This window comes from Letharia columbiana (assembly GCF_014066305.1).
Source record: "Letharia columbiana isolate WasteWater2 chromosome Unknown Sc0000007_s0, whole genome shotgun sequence".
In the NCBI taxonomy this organism is placed as follows: Eukaryota; Fungi; Ascomycota; class Lecanoromycetes; order Lecanorales; family Parmeliaceae; genus Letharia; species Letharia columbiana.
This window is the reverse complement of record NW_023501043.1, coordinates 456,783-475,199: the sequence shown is the minus strand read 5'-3', so window position 1 is coordinate 475,199 and position 18,417 is coordinate 456,783. Positions and strand designations below refer to the sequence as shown.

General features: G+C 49.5%; 6 protein-coding genes across 6 annotated transcripts; 2 read left to right on the top strand and 4 right to left on the bottom strand.

The window, feature by feature from the left end:
* Window positions 1–1,490: 1,490 nt before the first annotated feature.
* Window positions 1,491–2,627, bottom strand: HO173_003162 (uncharacterized protein; the record flags this gene model as incomplete). The annotated part of the gene is made up of 2 exons (XM_037305090.1): window positions 1,491–2,309; window positions 2,616–2,627. 2 exons carry the CDS (start codon window positions 2,625–2,627, stop codon window positions 1,491–1,493), a joined length of 831 nt encoding a protein of 276 aa, XP_037167955.1.
* A 2,996-nt stretch (window positions 2,628–5,623) lies between these two features.
* HO173_003161 (uncharacterized protein) lies at window positions 5,624–5,923 on the top strand (the record flags this gene model as incomplete). The annotated part of the gene is made up of 1 exon (XM_037305089.1): window positions 5,624–5,923. One exon carries the CDS (start codon window positions 5,624–5,626, stop codon window positions 5,921–5,923), a length of 300 nt encoding a protein of 99 aa, XP_037167954.1.
* Window positions 5,924–7,206: 1,283 nt separating this feature from the next.
* HO173_003160 (uncharacterized protein) lies at window positions 7,207–7,642 on the bottom strand (the record flags this gene model as incomplete). The annotated part of the gene is made up of 2 exons (XM_037305088.1): window positions 7,207–7,389; window positions 7,463–7,642. The coding sequence occupies 2 exons, from the start codon at window positions 7,640–7,642 to the stop codon at window positions 7,207–7,209; spliced, it is 363 nt and encodes a 120-aa protein (XP_037167953.1).
* Window positions 7,643–10,492: 2,850 nt separating this feature from the next.
* HO173_003159 (uncharacterized protein) lies at window positions 10,493–11,146 on the bottom strand (the record flags this gene model as incomplete). The annotated part of the gene is made up of 3 exons (XM_037305087.1): window positions 10,493–10,708; window positions 10,763–10,897; window positions 11,069–11,146. The coding sequence occupies 3 exons, from the start codon at window positions 11,144–11,146 to the stop codon at window positions 10,493–10,495; spliced, it is 429 nt and encodes a 142-aa protein (XP_037167952.1).
* Window positions 11,147–12,345: 1,199 nt separating this feature from the next.
* HO173_003158 (uncharacterized protein) lies at window positions 12,346–13,909 on the top strand (the record flags this gene model as incomplete). Its single annotated transcript, XM_037305086.1, has 2 exons — window positions 12,346–13,430; window positions 13,483–13,909. The coding sequence occupies 2 exons, from the start codon at window positions 12,346–12,348 to the stop codon at window positions 13,907–13,909; spliced, it is 1,512 nt and encodes a 503-aa protein (XP_037167951.1).
* A 4,022-nt stretch (window positions 13,910–17,931) lies between these two features.
* HO173_003157 (uncharacterized protein) lies at window positions 17,932–18,417 on the bottom strand (the record flags this gene model as incomplete). The annotated part of the gene is made up of 1 exon (XM_037305085.1): window positions 17,932–18,417. The coding sequence occupies one exon, from the start codon at window positions 18,415–18,417 to the stop codon at window positions 17,932–17,934; it is 486 nt and encodes a 161-aa protein (XP_037167950.1).

The following is an 18,417-nucleotide window of genomic DNA, read 5'->3' as shown; positions in this document are numbered from 1 at the left end:
TGATAGTCCCTGATAAGGCTTTTCTGAGAAGGCTCTACTCCGCACTATCCAAGAAAGTGAGCTGGGGCGTATAGCACATTTGTGAGAAGCAAAGTCGGGTCACCGCACATGTGCTCTGTGGAGCCGGAATCAATAATCCAAAAATGAGGTGATTTCAACACATGGCCTACTCGGACGGTGTTGACAACAATTGCCACCTCAGACCTCTCATCCAGAGCATCAAATTTACCCTGAATTGCTTCGTTCCAGTCAACTCCTTCTGATTGGTCAGTGGGGGCTTGAAATTCCCCAAATGGCTCTCCTGAGACTGCCTGGTCGGCATCCCGCCAGCTCACCACTGGTTCAATTTGCTCACTGAGGACTTGAATCACTCGATACGGTTCCCTTGAAGCACCACGCATAGCCTTTACCCAATCATTTGCCTCATTTTGGTCAATGGGGGCTTGGAAATTTTTGTATGTCTCCCCCGAATCAGTGTTTTGGGCTGGAAGAACAATTGACCGGCAGGTGATATTCCTCTTTTCTGGTGGGTGTAGCCGATGAGGTAGTTCCTTCCGTGGGCTTGCTCCTACACATAGGCTTCAATTGCCCTGACTTTCCACAATTGTGACAAGTCAGATCCTTCCTAGGACAGTCCTTCTTGATGTGTTTGATGCTACCGCAGCAGTCACACTTGCCGCTGTTGTTTTTGGTGTTGTTGTTGCTCCCCCCCTGGAGTCCCCCTTGGACCTCCCTTATGGCCTTCCTTGGAGCCTCCCTTCTGATTTCCCTAGGTTTTCATAGATTTAACCGAGACTTCAGCGTCTTCTTCATGGTCCGTTCATGATCATCCAGGCCTTTGACGATATCGATGTTTTCAGCTCTCTCCGTAAGAACAGTGCGATATTGGGACCACTCGACCCAAGGTTATTGAGAAGGCTAAAAAGCACTACGTCTTCCAATTTGACGTCCAGATCCTTCAATTCGATGTGTGCAGACTTGATCTGAGTGGCCATGTCCTAAATGTTCTTGTGCATCCACTGTAAGTGATAGAGAAAAGCCCGATAAGCGAGCTCCACTCTGACCGCCAGACCACTTGCTGTACACCTCTTCTTAAAAAAACCTATCTAGCTCTTACATCTTAAATATGTGCTAGGGCGCGGGCTTCCCAGTGTGTGTGTGTGTGTGTAATTCCTACGTCGGAGGGGCGCCCCTCTAGCCTTATAGGCTAGAGTGGGACCGTTTTTCCCCACTCGGCCTTTCGGCCATGTCCGGTTTTTACGTATAATGTGATATCTAGAGTGGCCCTAAAAGAAAGAAAGAAAGAAAGAAATCAAGAAAAATGGCATTCGATCGAGGACCAAATAATCTATGCCTTTGCTGTTCCATCAGTTGCAAGCTGATGGTCCAGCTCGTACTCAGTTCCCCCATTTAGTCACCCCTCATTTAGTCGCTCAGGGAAGCCGATGCCTTAAGGCTCTGCTCTCCGGAGTGTGCCTCTTTGTCTGTGGCTACGGTGATTCTGGGGGTGTTTCCATCGCATTGTTTGGGCGGGAGTTGTATCGCTCAGGGTTGAAGTGATTCTCATCCCACCATTGAGTTACGCCTGAATGGACGGCTGCCAGGTTGATTATCTGGAAGCCTCGGGCTCTACCGTCCGAGGGTTTGATAGGGGTGTTATTGAGCGCCGCCGTTGCATGGATCCAACTGAGTGCCGATAGTATACCTATGTTGTTTAGGAAGTTATGTCCACCTCCTTCGATTTCCAGTGGGGGTGCCCCCTGACCCCCCGCGTCGCCATATCTAATGGTGATCACCGGGTGTCTTTCTCTCCGTGCCGAGACCGTCATCATCTGGGCGATTGCGCCGAATTGAGAGGCGATGTATCTGCTTGGGGCCCAGTCGATGAAGTCTGAAAGCCCTTGGACGTCACTTTCTTCGAGGATGTGTTCGTCGAACATGAGGATATGCCATCCTGGGGCATTTTCGTCGTGTAGGAACGCGATGGCCTGGAATGTGAGTGAGGCATTCCCAGCACTATCTCTGTCGTGCGGGTCCGCGATGAGAGCGAAGTAGTTGCTTTCCCGTGTCCTTGGTAGTGCATCCCATAGCTCCTCTATCGTGTCGAGGTCCGCTATCCCGTTGGCCCGTTCTTTGAGATATTTCGACCTGAATGCGACCGCTCTGGGGTGGACTACCGCTTGTGTTCCTTGTTGTAAGTTCCCCAAAAGGTCCTTAACGACTCCTTCGAGTAGTGTGGAGGGGGCCGTTGTGTGTGGCAGCTTGGAGTGTTGTGTGGGGTGTCGGTCACGCCTTTTATGCGTTCCGCGCTAGTCCCCTCGTTGACCAACGATTAATATAAGAGGTCACAATCCTGCTTCTTCAGGTCCTCTACCTAGTTTGCGCCCTGTGATTGCTTTCGAGGTCACCGTTTGCTCTTGGCTCCGGACTATTCCCCTAGGCCAGGGTTTCACGTGATTGGTGGACGAAGCCAATCATCGCCTAAGTTAATCGCTGTTTACTCCTTAAGCACATCTCCCACGCAGACTAGGTGTACGGCACCGCTTTGGCTTGCTCTCTGCTCCGCCTCAGGCTTTCATTATGAGATAGTTGGATTCTCGTGGCTCTCGATGTACCGACATGCGCATACTGTCCTCTCGGGCTATGTAGATAGTCTCATTCAGCCCAAATGACTGACAGTGGCTACCATTACATACCACGCCCCACAGGGTTTGAATCCCTGCTTCGCGTTACCATCAAAGGTCTCCCTCATTCAGGCCGACCATGTCTCGCAGGGACTGCTACGGCATCGCCCTAGCCAGCGACAATACCGTAGTGTTTCCACCCTAGCAACCAAAACACGCGACAATCGAACTCAGAGATATCCACTCCCAGCCGATGACTGCGGGGGAAGACTTGAACCCCCAGGAGGTCTGAATCCGACGCCGGTCGTGTTCCAAGGGTGCCCTATTCAATAGCTAGCAGACTGACGCATCCACCGGTGAAGACCGGCTTCGGCCTACGGTGCCGATTCGTAGTAGCCATTGATCGGGTGGTTTTTATAAGCCAATTCCCTTGTGTTTGCCGGACGCGATCCGACGTGTTTCAGCTCCAGATAGGCCTTGTTCCTAGCTCTTTCAACTGTGTCCCAGCTGATGACTGCAAGGGTGGACTTGAACCACCAGAACTGATATATGTACGCGTTCCTAGCCCCCAGCAGATGACTGCGAGGGGAGACTTGAACTTCCAGGGGTATAGAACGCGTAGCTCCTTTGATCGCGACTTCGGCCCTCAGCCAATGACTGCATGGGGAGACTTGAACTCTCAAGGGTATATGTCGCGACTAGAGCGTTGTTATTGCCTTTACTTTCGTTTCTGCGACGCGTTAGCGACGGGGTTACTTAACCACTCTACCTCCCGATGAGGCCGCTGGACTCAGCGATGAGGAGGCAATGGCGACAGCGATGAGGAGGCAATGGCGACAGCGATGAGAAGGCAATGGCGATTGCGATGAGAGAATGAGATGAGGAGGCAATGGCGATTGCGATCAATAGCGAGCTTCCCAGTAGTAGAAAGCTTGTCGATACCGTGGGAAGACGCCTCAACACTACCTTACATACCTATGATTGACACCACACTCTGATCCTTCGGGGACTCTCAGAGAGCTCTCCGAGAACTGCTGTCGAACGGGCTACCGAAGCAAGCTCGAAGTGTCCAGAGTGATTCTTATCCATTCTCAGGGGGAGACCCCCTGAAACCCCCCCTAACCCTCCGGGCTCCGGGGGCTCTTTAAGGGCTCTCCAAAGGCTTCTGTCGGAGGGGCTGTCAAAGCAAGCTCGAAATTTGATTATACTGCTTTTTGCAAAACCGGGATACGGGATAGTTTAAACTCGGCTCGAGTTTATCCGGGGTGAAATGGATACTGACAGTTTATCCGGGGTGGGTGAAGCGAGCAATTACCTCACCCCTGCCGAGCTCTAAGCCCTTTTCCACTCGGCCTTTTGCCGAGAGCCAGAAAGAAAAAGGTTAATCCGCTGTTGAATACGTCTGGTGCGTCTCTCATCTTCTATTTTAGGAGCTTCACTATCGCCTCATGCCCTCCCTGAGCCGCCCACGACAGCGGTGTCTGACTATGTTTATCTCGGGAATCTGCTGCCACATCGTCTCGGCTCAATAACAGCTCCAAGCCTCCACTCTGGCAGAAAAAAAAATGAGGTGGTATCCGGGGGCCCCTACCAGAACTATCAGCCGCCCTGCAGCACCCCTCTTTAATTTCCCCAACGACTGGTAAATTGTTTGAAGAACGCTTCTACAATATTATTAATGTTCAAGACGTATCTGACCCTGATGGCGCTCGTCTCCTTCAAATCTGACAATACCATATTATCTTCCCTCTCGTTCGCTCGAAGGATGCTTACAACAACAATTTCTCCGGAGGCGCTCGAAAGTCGTGCCAGCAGCCAATGTAGCTCTGTACAGTCATCGGCAATATCCAATGCAGCCTTGGCCTCCCGTACTACGAGTACGTCTCGGCTCAGGATGATTGGACGGCAGCAGGCTCGTTTTCCCGATGCTGTTTGTTACCGGCATGACTGATCCACCCAGCTTTTGTCCCGACTCCTTTGACAAGTCAGCAGCCTCCCGGCCAATAGTTCTACTTAATGAAGCAGAAGCGAGTACACATAGGCGTCAACTGTCTCGCCTCCACCGCCCGTCACAACGGCACTAAAGGATCCCGGGCTCCCTGCATCCTTGTCTCCATCGATAGACGTTCACATATCACATTCGCCCATTATATTCGAACCTCAATTTCTATCTCTGTCCGTCATTTCATCAATTTCTAGATTCTAGAGCTGTCGAAGAGCCATTCCATTAACATCGGAGTTATCAATGGACCTCCTCTAATTTTCCTTGGTGGCACCACCACTACAGTACTGACGGAAACAGAGCTCCGTCCAACACCATCGCTGGGAGAACAAAGCTGAGTAAAGACACAGACCATGAGCTGCGCTTAAGCGACGCATGCGAGGTCCCTCGCATGCAGGACAACAGGAGCAACGGAGGTGAGACAGAGAGTTTGCTACGAGCTACCCTCGATAGATCACATTTTCTCTGTCGGTGACTGAACAAAATTCCGCCATACTGCTTTGCTACTGTTCCCTCTTTCCCTACTAATACAACTGACTTGGTCTCTCTGCTTTCATTTTTCATATCTTGTTGACAATGTCTGCACTGCGTTTGCTACGATACAGAAGGTACGATTCCTCTAGTCTATCAGTTGAACTATTACCGGACAAGCTAATATTGTCACAACCACAGCATAGTTCAAACCGTGGTCATCATTGTGTCCTGCTCTGTCTTATTAAAGCATCGACTAATCGTCGAACAGTAAGCTTGACCCTTCAGCCACCGGCCGCTTTTCACATACTAAGCTTTACACGACAGAGTACTCTCGAGCCGTACAGCGAAGACTGAAACCTCCAACCGCGGTACTCCTTCTAGTAAGTCTAGCCAACGAATCTCTTAGCCAGCGAGACTAATATAAACCGCAGCTCGCAAATAGAACCTACCGTGTTCACCTGAACCTGCCTCGTATGCGCCCTCAGTCTCAACCATACTGATCCTCTTCACCTTCGCAAATCCCATGGCTGCTGCAGCGTCACGCAAGAAAGACGCTCCGCCACCGTCAACTCCCGGCCAAGACGTCTACATGGGCGGTCCTGTCCGTGACATGGAGGGAGCAAATACCGGAAGGCACAATGAAATAGATCGAGCATTCCTTGCGTGGCAGCTATTGCTCTGGTCAGACGTTGGTGCTGTGTGTCTGTTCGACCAAACGACTTCAACTTGGAATCTGGAGGATGATCCTAACGCTTTTGGGGACTGTTACGGCGTCCGCTCCGCTCCGCGAGTGTATATTGCTACCCCTGATGGTGAGGCTTGATCACATTGAGGGTGGACGAGGTTTGGCTTCTACATAGCGGCAAGTCGGCTTTCTGAACGTCGTTGAGTTGGGATTTGATTTTAGGAGTATCGCATCAAGTATTTAGCAGCTTCTTAGCAGCTTCTAGATTCACTAACTCTCTTCTCCGTCCATAACTATATAGATAGAACAACACTCGATGCAAGCCTCTGCACATTTGTGCACCGATTAGACCTTTCATTGATGTGGTCGGGTGTTGATCATGATCGAGCCGTAGGTATTCAATGACCATCTAAGAGAGCGGTCGAATGCTGCAATATTCTGCTATGTAACACGCCCAAGTCGCAATCACAGGTGCAAACCCTCCATCCAACGAAGGTCCGTGGCCGTCGGCTTCGTGTAACCCGTTGGATTGGGTCTGCAATTCTTCATCGGGAGTACTGTTCCGAAGCGGCTTCTGCGTTAGGGTTTCTCCTGGCTCAGACGAAGTTTGATGGCGATCATAGCAGCAAGCGTACGGATTGAACTTCGAATAACCGATAAGTAGGGGTTGATTCAATCTTATCTGAAGTTGCTCGATTCGAGCAAGCCCTTCTTTATCGCCCATACCCTTCCAGACGCTTTTTTGCCGTTCGTATATAGCTATTCATATTATGAGTTAGAATAGAGTTCTTATGCAATGAGAGTTGCATACCTGAATGCTGTTCCTTTGTAAAGCTCTTCTCCAGTTGAGATCTATCGGGGGCCCCTTTTATCCAGCCGAGGAGGGATCGATAAAGTATGGTCGACACCCAAGCGATGGTATTCGGTGTAATGCTAGCTATCCAGGCTTTGCTTTGTGTGTTGCTGTTCGAGCCCCCCACCTTGGTAGACTTGATGAATTCAAAAATTTGATTGGCTGCAAAAAAGAAGGTACCTGCAGAAAGTCAATGTGAGATAAGAAACCATGAGTCCGAAGGAAATCGTACTCCATTGTGGTTTAGCGGATGTAGTAAACGATCTGTATTGTATTGATCGGTAGCGGTCACAAGACAAAGCTTATCAACTCGGAGAGCGATATCTCGCTGCGTTTGCTTCGTCTGGTCGATTGAGTAGAGAACGGGGATCAAACTTCGGCCCTTGCTTGCCCATTGGGCAAGCACCCCCTTTTGCCGTTTGATTAACTTAGAGATGTCAGAGGCGACATCGTACTTCGAAACATGAGCATCTACCTTCTGCAAATTATGAGCATCTATCTTCTGCAAATCCTCCCTCTCGGTCGTTATCAGCTGGGTATTCGCTGATTCTAAGCCAGCTCTTCGGCTCTATTCCTCCGCACATTCTGTCCATACAATTTTCATCTTGTCCTCGCCAATGAAAGGATCCTCATGTTCAGCTATAGCCACTACTCTCTCACTGACCTCCTTGTATATGTCCCGCCGAGCTTGTGTTGCGGCGAAGTTCTTTCCGTAGGGAGGGGGTTTGAATGAAGGTGCCTCGAATTTTGCCTTGAGGGGTAGAAAAAGGTCAGCATCAAGGCATATCACAGCGCTACTCTGGAGTGAAGGGGAGATATAGTACCTTCTTTTTTGGACGACAACCAGCGTCGGCACCCTTGCTGGCCTTCGAACCTGCGCGAGAGGCGGGTGCGAGAGGCGTGTCGGACTCCTCAATTCCACTGTGAGCTCCCAAGGGAACCTCTGTCGTCGACGCAGAACTGTTAGAAGGATTATTACCGCTCTTCAAGCTCACTGTGTCCATCTGTGAACGCGAGCGTTTACGTCCACTTCGGTTAGACATATTTACTGTTGAAAGACTGCTGTGCGGCCTCATACGCCGGATGGCGTGTGGACTGAAGAGGGGACGAAACTTGGACCATTTCGCCCAGCAGGATGTTTCTAAACCTCAGCCAACGCTAAGAGTCAATACGAATGTAACCATTATTTCCCTTTTCACCCGCAAATTAATTCTTTAAGTCTTCTACCTGGTGCACCAAATCATGACATAGTCACATTGTTTCCTGACAATTGTACTTGTAAACGTATATAGAAAAACTAAAATTTTTGATTTTTGATTTTAGGGTGTGTTAGAACTATAGAAAAGTTTTTTCTTTCTTAAGGATTATGCAATTAGTGATATTATTATTATATCGATTTACTATAGAATTTTGAAGATATTTTGATGTTACGCCGGACTTATCGGATTTTAGACCGTGCATCGGGCACTTCCGAGTACTCTATCATCTATATACGAGTACGTTTCTACTGATTGTTGTGAATTCTCTCTGCCTTTGAAAACAACGTGGCTCCAGGCCCTAACAGGCAGTCAACCTAGTACTCGGCTGATATTTAGGCCGGAACGAATCCAACACAGATCACAAGCCATGGTCCGTGAGTCCACACTGCCTCAGATAGCTACTCAAGAAAGACCACGGCACAGGCAAAGCACTACAAGCAGCGGAAGATCGCGACGCGTACAGAAACAAGAAGAAAGCTCGAATCCTAAAGCCAAAAGTGCCGAGGGCGGCAATTTATCAGTTGCCTTCATCAGCTCCAACGACAACGCATCACGAGTTTATGCTGGGTGACTTGTTCGGACGCCGTGAAAAGACTGTGGTGATAGTAGGTGCGGGCTCATCACGCGTACAAGTTCCCGGGCGCCATCACAGCGTCACAATACCTGCTAACGTCATTGATAGTACCACACTTCCATTCCAAAACCGGGCCCTTTGCCCGCTGGGGCCCCATATACTCGACGCCACTATCTACAAGACCAACAGTGGTCTGCGCAATCTTATGCGATGCTTCGAGAGCCGTCAGCTCTTTAGAAATAAGTGCTTTCCTCGAGCTTCTCAATCGCCGCGCGATGGAGAAATACCTGTTGCGCATGTACACGCAGACCATTCACGCAACATGAATGCCAAAAGAGAACCTCGCTAGTGCAGTGCCCTTGCCCCAAACGGCACCTTGCCCACAAACCATCCGAGTCCACAACGCCTCCGACAACATGTGGTGTGAGTGGTGCAAGACCTCTTCGACACGGATGCTCCTCTCTCCCGTGGCCCTGTGCTTCCAACGTGCGAGCCCTACGCCACGAACGATTTTCAACGCTCTCAAACTGTTGGAAAACGTAGGCGTGGCGTATAGCGGGGTACAGCCAGGGATTGTGCTATACGATGAGAACACCCGGAGCAGATGGCCATTGGCGCTCTCACTGATGCCAACATTCGCATAAGGCCTGATGCTTTTCTCGTGCTAGATATCAGTCTTAAGGTCCTATATGTAGCGCGTGGTAAGGGATCTCGAGGGAGCAATGCATGTAAGGTTCAGACCAGAAGGAATCGTGCTTTTCATCAAAGTGGATAATACTCAGGGTCAGCGATCTTTTTGATGCGACAATCCGAAAGGATTGTGAGCGTTCGGCAGAAAGGACATTATAAACACAGGATCACAGAAATTAAGCCTGATTATCTCAACTATATCGTTATCTAAATGCTTGAGGTTTGTATATCAAATAGAAAGTCTTGATATCCATCAGGTTGCAAGTGGACGACCATTTTCATAAGTACTTAATCTCGTTCTACCAACAACTTAAATCCTACACTATCCAGTCTAGTCGCCGCCCTCATCAACGAGAAATGATCTGAGGCGAGCCACCGAGGCGCATCGGCGCTGCCGATCGAGGTGGAATTTATGTAGCGGGTGCAGCGGAGTTCGCAATCTAAGGTACTATATGAAGATCTATCGCCAAATTTAGGGTTCTCCTGAAGGGCTATTTACTCCTCATCCTTCTTATACTCCAGACTGATCCACCCCGAGATTACCTCTAGTCTGGCTATGTTATGCCCGTCCTTGACAAGCACCTTCAGCGTCTCTCGACACCTCGTTGACGTGTAACCCGTAATCTGACTCAACACAGCAACCTATTAAACGGAAACGCGCTCTCTGACGTTATCTATACACTCCGCAGTCCCAGCTTCGAGCTCGTGGGAGCCGTGTCTTAGTTTCGTCGAAGACCTTGCGAAAGGCCAGCATGGGCTTGCTGGGGCCATCGAGTTCACCCAAGATATCCTTGATGATGTATTCCTCGGCGGTACTCTCGTAGATCTCAAAATCACCCCTCTAAACATGTATGCCCACTCCTTTCAATCGGCGTCCGCGAGGATCTTGCTTTTCAGGGAGATGAGGAAATAGAAATCTCCGGAGGATCGACGGTGACCTGAGCGCGTTAGAATACGTAAGCCTGTCGCCATCGGAGTTGATGTCTGTATCCTGGGTGAGAGGCATAAGCTCGTCTGAGTTTCCGCTCCCCGGGTATGATCTCGATCACCGCTCTCACAGTTGCTGCCGTATCAATCGAGCTTGCTCTGAACATCCTCGAGACCCCGCATTGAGGGTGCCACCGCGAGGCGTGGGGAACATGGATGAAGCACTTTATACTAATCAGAACCTTCAATATTGCTGTGGGAAGGAGTAGACCGACATACGGTACCACAGTGGCTCCAACTCTTTCTTCCATCGATGCAATCCCCGTGGTGTCGACAGCGAACCACCGATGTTACGGTCTGCCCGCTTCAGAGCCTCGTAGTAGGCGTTCCCCAGTGACCACCTCTCACATCGCTACCTCTCTCCCTCTCAACTTCCCCACTATGTCTTTGATGGCCTTCTCTTCTCCTCCGCCACGCTCCTCTTTGGAAGAGATGGCTTTGTGCGCTTTTTCATCGTTGGGTCTCAGGGGGGAACTAGTGCATTCGCAGGTATTGGGATAGATGCAACACTTGCTTTCCATTCTCTTGGAAGTGGGAGTCCACAGCGTAGACAGGAAACCCTATTTACCATCATTAGCAGGCTTTCAGGATACAACCCTCGGGGGTGGACGTACCGATATAGAGACCTGCACTCTGCTGTGTGGCAGCGAGAGCGATAAAGGCGGAGAGTACCCCGATGTGAGATAGCCATCGGCTAGGTCGACATTGAAATCTTCTTGAATCCCCCATTCTGTATGATCTGCGAGGATCTGCTAGCGCCACCGGATGTCTATGGCGTATATTTCTTCGACCCCCGCAGGTGTGTAAAGGTTTCGCTCTGTTCAAGCTTCTTTTGCAATTCGCCTGTGTATGAACGTAAACAATCTTTTTGGCTTCCCATCATACTTTGCGCTGGGACGTAAGCGTGGCCGGGTTTATACCTGCCTTAACAGAGCAGGCCGTTTGTCGTCGGTGTAGCCAGAAAGCCAATTTTGCTGTCTGAACTCTGATATGATCATATGGAAGGAGAAGATTTTTTGCGTACAGGGTGTTTTCACATCGGGCTGGGCCCCCTCAGCTCCCGAGTAGTGGCTTGGCACATTTCAACCCGCCCATCGAGATTCGAGACTGGCTTATAGTTGCTCACGAAAATTAGCAGAGGCTGGATGTGAAAAGTGTAAAAGACGGTACGGTAGCCACTAGAGTTTAACTAAAGTAGAGTGCCACGAGAATCATCTGCGGCACTGCGGGTCGACCCACTAAGGGTAAGGTAGCTTCCGGGGGATCCAGTCTCCAAAAACGACTTCGTCATCACCACATACTGATGATGGAACATCTCGCTATACGGCTTTCACAACCAGTGGGTGGTGGTATAAGGTAACCCTTTGCCGGTCTTGGCAGTAGGGCTGAATATCAATATGTGTTCACCACTTGCAGCAGTCCTCACTTCACTATGAACAATTACAATGGGATACAACTCGACTTTTAGTCAGTCCAGACCTTAATGATTAATCCTCGAAGTCTTAGAATCTCAAGAAATTTCATTATAGTGGTGTGTTTATCGCAACACTGCCAATATGTTGGTGGTTGCCAAGACCGGCAAGGGGTTATGCCACCCACTGGTGCCTGGCCATGAAATGATCCTTTTGGGAAGTTCTCAGGGATTTTCTTTTGAGCGGCCTTCTTGCTGAGGCAATTGCACATCCTCCAGAGTAAAGAAGTATTTTACGCAGCTGAGCACTGCAGATCACTTCGCACTCAGTTCAATGGTTCACCTGGCCTTTCGTATCCATAGCGCGTAGCTCATCTACCAGGCCCGCCAATTTGAACGTCTCACCATCTCGAACAAAGAGGGACAAGCGAGGGTGTCCGCCTTCTAGAGTCAGCCAGAGAAGGCAGCCTACCCTTTCAAATACTCTATCTTTACATCGAGCGAGCTCGAAGGACTATTATGTACTCTTGAGGCAACAAGTAGGCGCGCAGGGGAGAAGCTGACTCTCGGTAAGTTAGGTGAGCCCTCATTTGATGTGACATTACGTTAAAAGCATTCGACGCAGGGCCTCGGCAGACACGTTCGATTGAAAAAGTAAGCCATAGTTGAGGTATCAGAGCGCAGAGGAAAGCACCAGACGAGGAGATTGGTGGCGCGTCATTCACAGCCCAACAATCGGGTAGAGCTAAGGGTTGTGCCAGTGCTGGCGCGCCTTACGGCCAGGACATGGATATGGAAATGGACGGGGCGAGCGACGGACAGGCAGGCAGACAGCCATTGGGCAAGAGAAGAAGAGGAGCTGGAGAAGTTGTTCGAAAGGATACCAAACGAAAACGAGCTGAAAGAGAGGAACGAACCAAAGCTCAACGCTGTCTGGGGAAAGACAGCATACTTGTCGGTCCAGAGCCTTGCGGTTATCAACAACTCAAGTTCTACGAAATTGAAGGAACCATACTAGAGCAAAGCGCGCATTTTGGCAATAGGCTACATTGCTATGACTCTTTGGAGGCGCGATCCGGCAACGAATGGGACTTGTACGACACGAGACTACGCGCTGGCATGACGGGAATTGTGGCTGAAAACGTGAGAAATCTCTGGCCTCGGGTATCCGCGCAGTATCGGACCGAAGAGGAAAAGAGAACGCCTCATATCTCTGTTCAGATCATTACGACTGGTAAGCAGTTGAACGACGTCCTTACTTCACAAAAAATGGAAGTCCCAGCCTTTATTCCAGCGAAAAGTACACTGGGCGAGAGCTTCCAAAAGGACGAGAACATACCGAAGTCAATCGACGCCTGGCTAGCTCGACACAAAGATACCGACAAAGTCGCGATTCAGTCGTACGATATGAAAGCAGATAAGGACAATGACCTTCTGTTACCCACCCCTACGACGATTGGTGAATTGAAGGAGAGGCAGAAGATGCGACTAACCGCCGAAGGAACTCCATGGAACTGTTTGGATGTAGGGAATTATACCGGCTCAGGCTGGACGCCGCCGGTCATTGCGGGTTGTGACCTATACAAGCGTTCGATGAACCCAGCTGGGTCGCTGTCACGAACAACCCACGATACACTGTCGACCGAATTCGCGCTTTGTGCCACCAAAGGCGCAATGTCCAAATTCCACAGCGACAATGGACTAATGACCTTTATCACCAATGATCACGGGGTGAAAATATTCTATACGGGACATTCTGTGGCTCACATGCCACAGGAAGACCTAGATCGCTTTATCGAATATGGTGCAGATGAGTCACAGGGTTATTCCCGCTCATTCGCCAAGTTGCGACTAGGGAAGGGCGATTCAATGTATGTAAGCCATGTCCAAGAAGTAGAACGTTCATTCTAACCTTTACCTAAGCATTTTACCTCCGGGTTTCGTCCATGCTGTCTATACCGAAGAGGATTCTTTTGTGCGGGGTTGTTTCTTTCTGACGCAGCCGAACGTACCTTGGGCAATCCGGACCGTGAGGTTTTTGGAGGATCATCCGCAATGTACCAATGACGACCTTTCAGCCCAAGTCTTTGCGACCTTCGCAATGCACTGCGAGCATAACATTGAGAGAGGCAGGTCTGGAGGTCAACTGGATGCCCTCTTGATGGAGCGAATGAAGCTTCTGGCATGGGCTTTGCAAGCGTTTGTTAGAGGGAAACCGCCGCATCTTGATAAAACGCCGGAGTATATGGAGGAACGACGTGTGTTTGTGGCAAGGGCTAAGAAGGAAGGTTGGGTCAAAGAATTGATGACATTTGGCGAGAATCAGGGAAAGATGTCTCACCCAACTTAACAATTGGATGGACTTGAACTAGCAAAGATTATGGATACAAAGGGAACCACAACGCGGACAGGCAGTTATACGTATTTGATGGCGAAGTCAAGGCGTAAGGAGTAATTTAGCACTGACAAAATGGCTCAAAGCCGAGGGTAAGAAAAATGTTCATCCGTTTCAACGCCGATATCACGGGCAATAATTGTCGAACGAGGACGTTTCGAGATAACTAGTACGGCTCTTGAGTAGCACCCTGTAGCAATGCTAAGGTAGATAGTTCAGAAGTCCTTATGGACAAGGCCGCCGTCCGTTGGGACAGCAGCCAAATTGAATGTCCTTATGGACAGGGCCGTTGTCCGTTGGGACAGCAAGGAAAAGGAGGACTCCCAGGCCTACCTTCACGATTCAGTCGCCATGCAGTAGGTGTAATCGTCTCATCAACCATAGCCATATTCACCCGCTGACATAGGGACCATCTAGCGCATACTGCTTAGGCGTTGCACTTTCAGAAGCATCTTCAGAACGTTCGGACTGCCAGCAATGCTTACCTTCATTTAAACAGCCAACTGTATAATTTAGCCCTCGTTTCAAGATATGGAAACCATTGCAACCGAGCAGTCTTCCAGACTTCCTCTTCGCCTTGACGCCCTTGATTTACTTCGCATTTACATCATTGCCCAAGCAGCTGGGCTTCGTCTTCTTATGACTGTGGGACTTGGAGTATCTGAATGATTTGACGCGCAAATATTCAGCCATCTATCAATAGTGAGCCTTGCTGTAGTATACTGGGGTCATGCTGATCGTACAGCGGGTACAGAAGTTCTTCAGCCATCAATAGCGGCGACATGCGCAGCAGCGGATGGTCGTGCTGTGGCAGGGCCCCACGAATTCATTCAGGCCCAGAAATGCGGCCTCCAAACGGCAGAATACTCGATGAGGGTTAAGAATTAGGAACCTATTCGCAGGGTGCTTCTACTGACATGTTGGGCATACAGAGCTGTTCTTTCAGCTCTCAAATTCACAACGACCGTCGATAAGGAGTGTTTTGTAGGCGGGACATCGGCGTATCTGGTGACATTGATACTGGATTGGTGCCATTTTCTTAAGACATGAGAGACCTGGGAATCCTAGGATTCCTTCACGGGGTATTCCCGCCCATTCGTCAAGTTGCGACTAGGGAAGGGCGGTCCAATGTATGTAAGCCATGTCCAATAGGTAGAATGTTTATTCAAACCTTTACGTAAGCAGACGTAACTCTCGCTAGCATTCCCAAGGGCACGTCTCTCTACTTTAGTCTTCTCTGTCTTAGCTCGGATCGTTTTGTGAGGGTGTGAGACCTATTGTCATCGACCCTTGGCAAATGTGGAAGGCTGACCGCTACTGCTCTATGTAAATTTGAATGCTATCTCTGATTACCAAGCCTAAGAGGTCATAGGATAAAAGTTTGGGAAAGGATCTAGGAATGGCAACGCACAACGTGAAGAACCGCATTCACGGCTGCAATGGCGGGAACTATCTCACAAAATATATGCATGGAGCTACGAGATTTGGCGAGATCACGTATGTGGCTAGCAAGGCGAGGTCTGCCCAACCTGTGGAGCCGGAGAAATCCTGAATGGTCTTTAAGAGTTTAAAATTCTTTGATCTTAAGAGCACCAAATCTTCAAAGAATGCGGAAGTTGTAAGAACAGAGGGACTGTATGAGAGTTCTGGTGTACGAGAGTTCTGGTGTACGAGCCACTACAAGTTCATTAGATAGGATTTTGAAGAGCCGTTAGATAGATCGCTTGAACAGGAGGGATTTGCTTAGAATGGGGAGACGATGCTGCGAATGATAAGGCGAGACTTCGATCTGGAAGAGACCGTTGTAGATCCGCAGGCAAAGAAGCAGGCGCCGCCGGGTAGAGGATTATTGGTCTTCTAACTCTTCTCCTCTATGATAGCCAGAGGCCCAATTTCATCGCGGACAAAGAGTCAGATGACGCTTGGTGTCGAAGACTGCAGCTCAGTGAGTAGTGATCCTTGTTAAATAGATGCAGGACGCAAGTTCTCAGCGAGGCACAACGGTGATGATGTAGAATGCATGTGGATTCAGTGGTGGGGCCATCAGCTATTATGTAGCTGATGGAGAACAAAGCACTGCTATCTATGGCTAACTACATGAAAGGAACAATGATGGAATTGCATGGAAGGATGTAGGAAGGACGCATGCATAGAAGGAACTAGACACGCTGACACTCCCCCTGTCTAGTGACATCCAAATACCTCTATTCCAACGCCAAAATCATGTATCATTCTAGTGCTCTGGTCCAGGGTCCTCCGAATCGCTCTGATTGTTCTGGGTGTCCTCGGGATCGCTCGGTGTTCACACTCCTCCTTGACTCCCCCAGTCCAATAACATCCGTTTAGGATCCTCCGAATCGTTCAGACCGTCCTAGGTATCCTCGTGTACTTGTTCTTTATGGGGTCGTTCTTTGGGGTAGGTGAGTAGTTGTTTTAAAGTGATATGGGTGCCTACCGTGTAGGGCTTGATGGGCGGCTTGCTGTAGGGTATATCGAGTGATTGACTTCGTTTGGGATGTACTGGCGTCTGGTACGGGCATCGGACACAGGCATCGGGCATCTTGGCATGTTCTGGTACTGGCTTCGACACTGGCTTCGACATCCTGTTGAAAAAATCCTCCCCTAACGGCCTTGTTGGGTATATCGAGTGATGGACTTCGTTTGGGATGTATTGGCTTCTGGTACGGGCATCGGACACAGGCATCGGGTATCTCTGGCACTGGCTTCTGGTACTGGCTTCTAACACTGGCTTCTGATATCCTGTTGAAAAAATCCTCCCCTAACGGCCTTGTTGTAAATCTGTTGTCTTTGTAAATCCTTCCTTCTGTTCGAAATGAATGGAATGGATCTTACAAGTTTGTGGTTCGTTAGGCCCAATAAAGGGGACGATAGTGAGATTTGATGCGATATCTATCATCGGCATTAATCTAGGCTTATAACCTCTCAGCGAGGTATAACGGTGATAATGTAGAATGTATGTAGATTCAGTGGTGGGGCTATCAGCTATTATGTAGCTGATGGAGAATAAAGCATTGCTATCTATGGCTAGCTATATGAAAGGAACAATGATGGAATTGCATGGAAGGATGTAGGAAGGACGCATGCATAGAAGGAACTAGACACGCTGACACAAGTGGCTTTGGCAACATCTGGCTTTCACACCACACACCCAAATTCGTACTGTAGCATAGAAATCTCTCCGCAAAATCATTCAAATCAAGTAGCTACATCGCAGCTATACAACCTCAGCTATACCTCCAAAACGCACCAATAACGCAGCAGCCACCGAACGGCCGCCGTCGCCGCCCCTCACTCGCCGTCGCAGCAAGAACTACATCCCCACAACTACTGAAATAGCCTCTGCTCAAGAAGCTTAAAAATAGATAACTGGGGGGCTAAGGAACATGCCAAGACTTCAGTATAGCTTCATTTTTTCATTTAGGACCTATACTAACGATAGCAGTGTTATTGAATCATTTTGCTGAGAGATTTCTATGCTACAGTACGATTTTGAGTGTGTGGTTGTGAAAGATCTCCGGTGCCAAGCATTCCAGACGTTTTTGAATACGCCTAGTGCTGTCTCGCTAAACGTCCCACGAAAACTACACGCACAAATGAGTTCTAAATGATGATTGGCTGGGTCCTAAGGCCCAGTAGCACGTAGATAGCGGTCCACTATGCAGCTTAGCCTTAGGAAAACTCCTAAAACAGATAGCCCACATCTGACGGGAACCTGTCAGCTCTGAGCTGTATGAGGACGCTGGAGGCGACGTGATGCGGCGAGGATGTAGGCCGGGTGTGTCTCGATGTACAAGCGGTACGAGTCAGACTTCCAACGGCCAAGTAGTTGAATCTCGTCGTCGGTTAGGCCGGCGTCCCTCGCGGAGGTAGCGGCCCCCCCTGCGGAAAGAGTGTCCTGAGTAGTGACCCGGGTAACCGAGTGTGTGTAGAGTGCTACGTAGTGTAGCGGTGACGTACTATCTTGTAAAGGCCTTGCCCGGATTGAATAGCGGCGATGACCCACTAACAGGGAAGCGAGTGAACAAGTTTCGTAGCGAACGAATAGGGTAGGCGTCATTATTTGCAGCGGCAATGGATAGCGTGATCCCCCTTCTGAATGGGTCCGTCTTCGAGGACGGTAGCGACAGCTCCATATGGTGGCTATGTAGCGTAATCGAACGTCTTGTGATATGCCATCGTCCGAAGTCGCTATCCTCGGATTCAGCTTGGGACCATGTGAATTCGCCCACACGAAGGAATGTCGTAAATGCGAGGCAAAAGGAAGTATGTAGGGTGGCTCCCTCTAGGGAAGTTTTATCGAATTGGGTAAGGATGTGGAGCAGTAGGTCTCGTGTGATTGGACGGCGTTCTTTGGTATCGGCCTCGCCACGTAGTCTGCGAATACCGGCGATCACCCGCTGCAATAGTGGGTGGTGGAAGACCTCGAGGTCCTCGAATCCCAT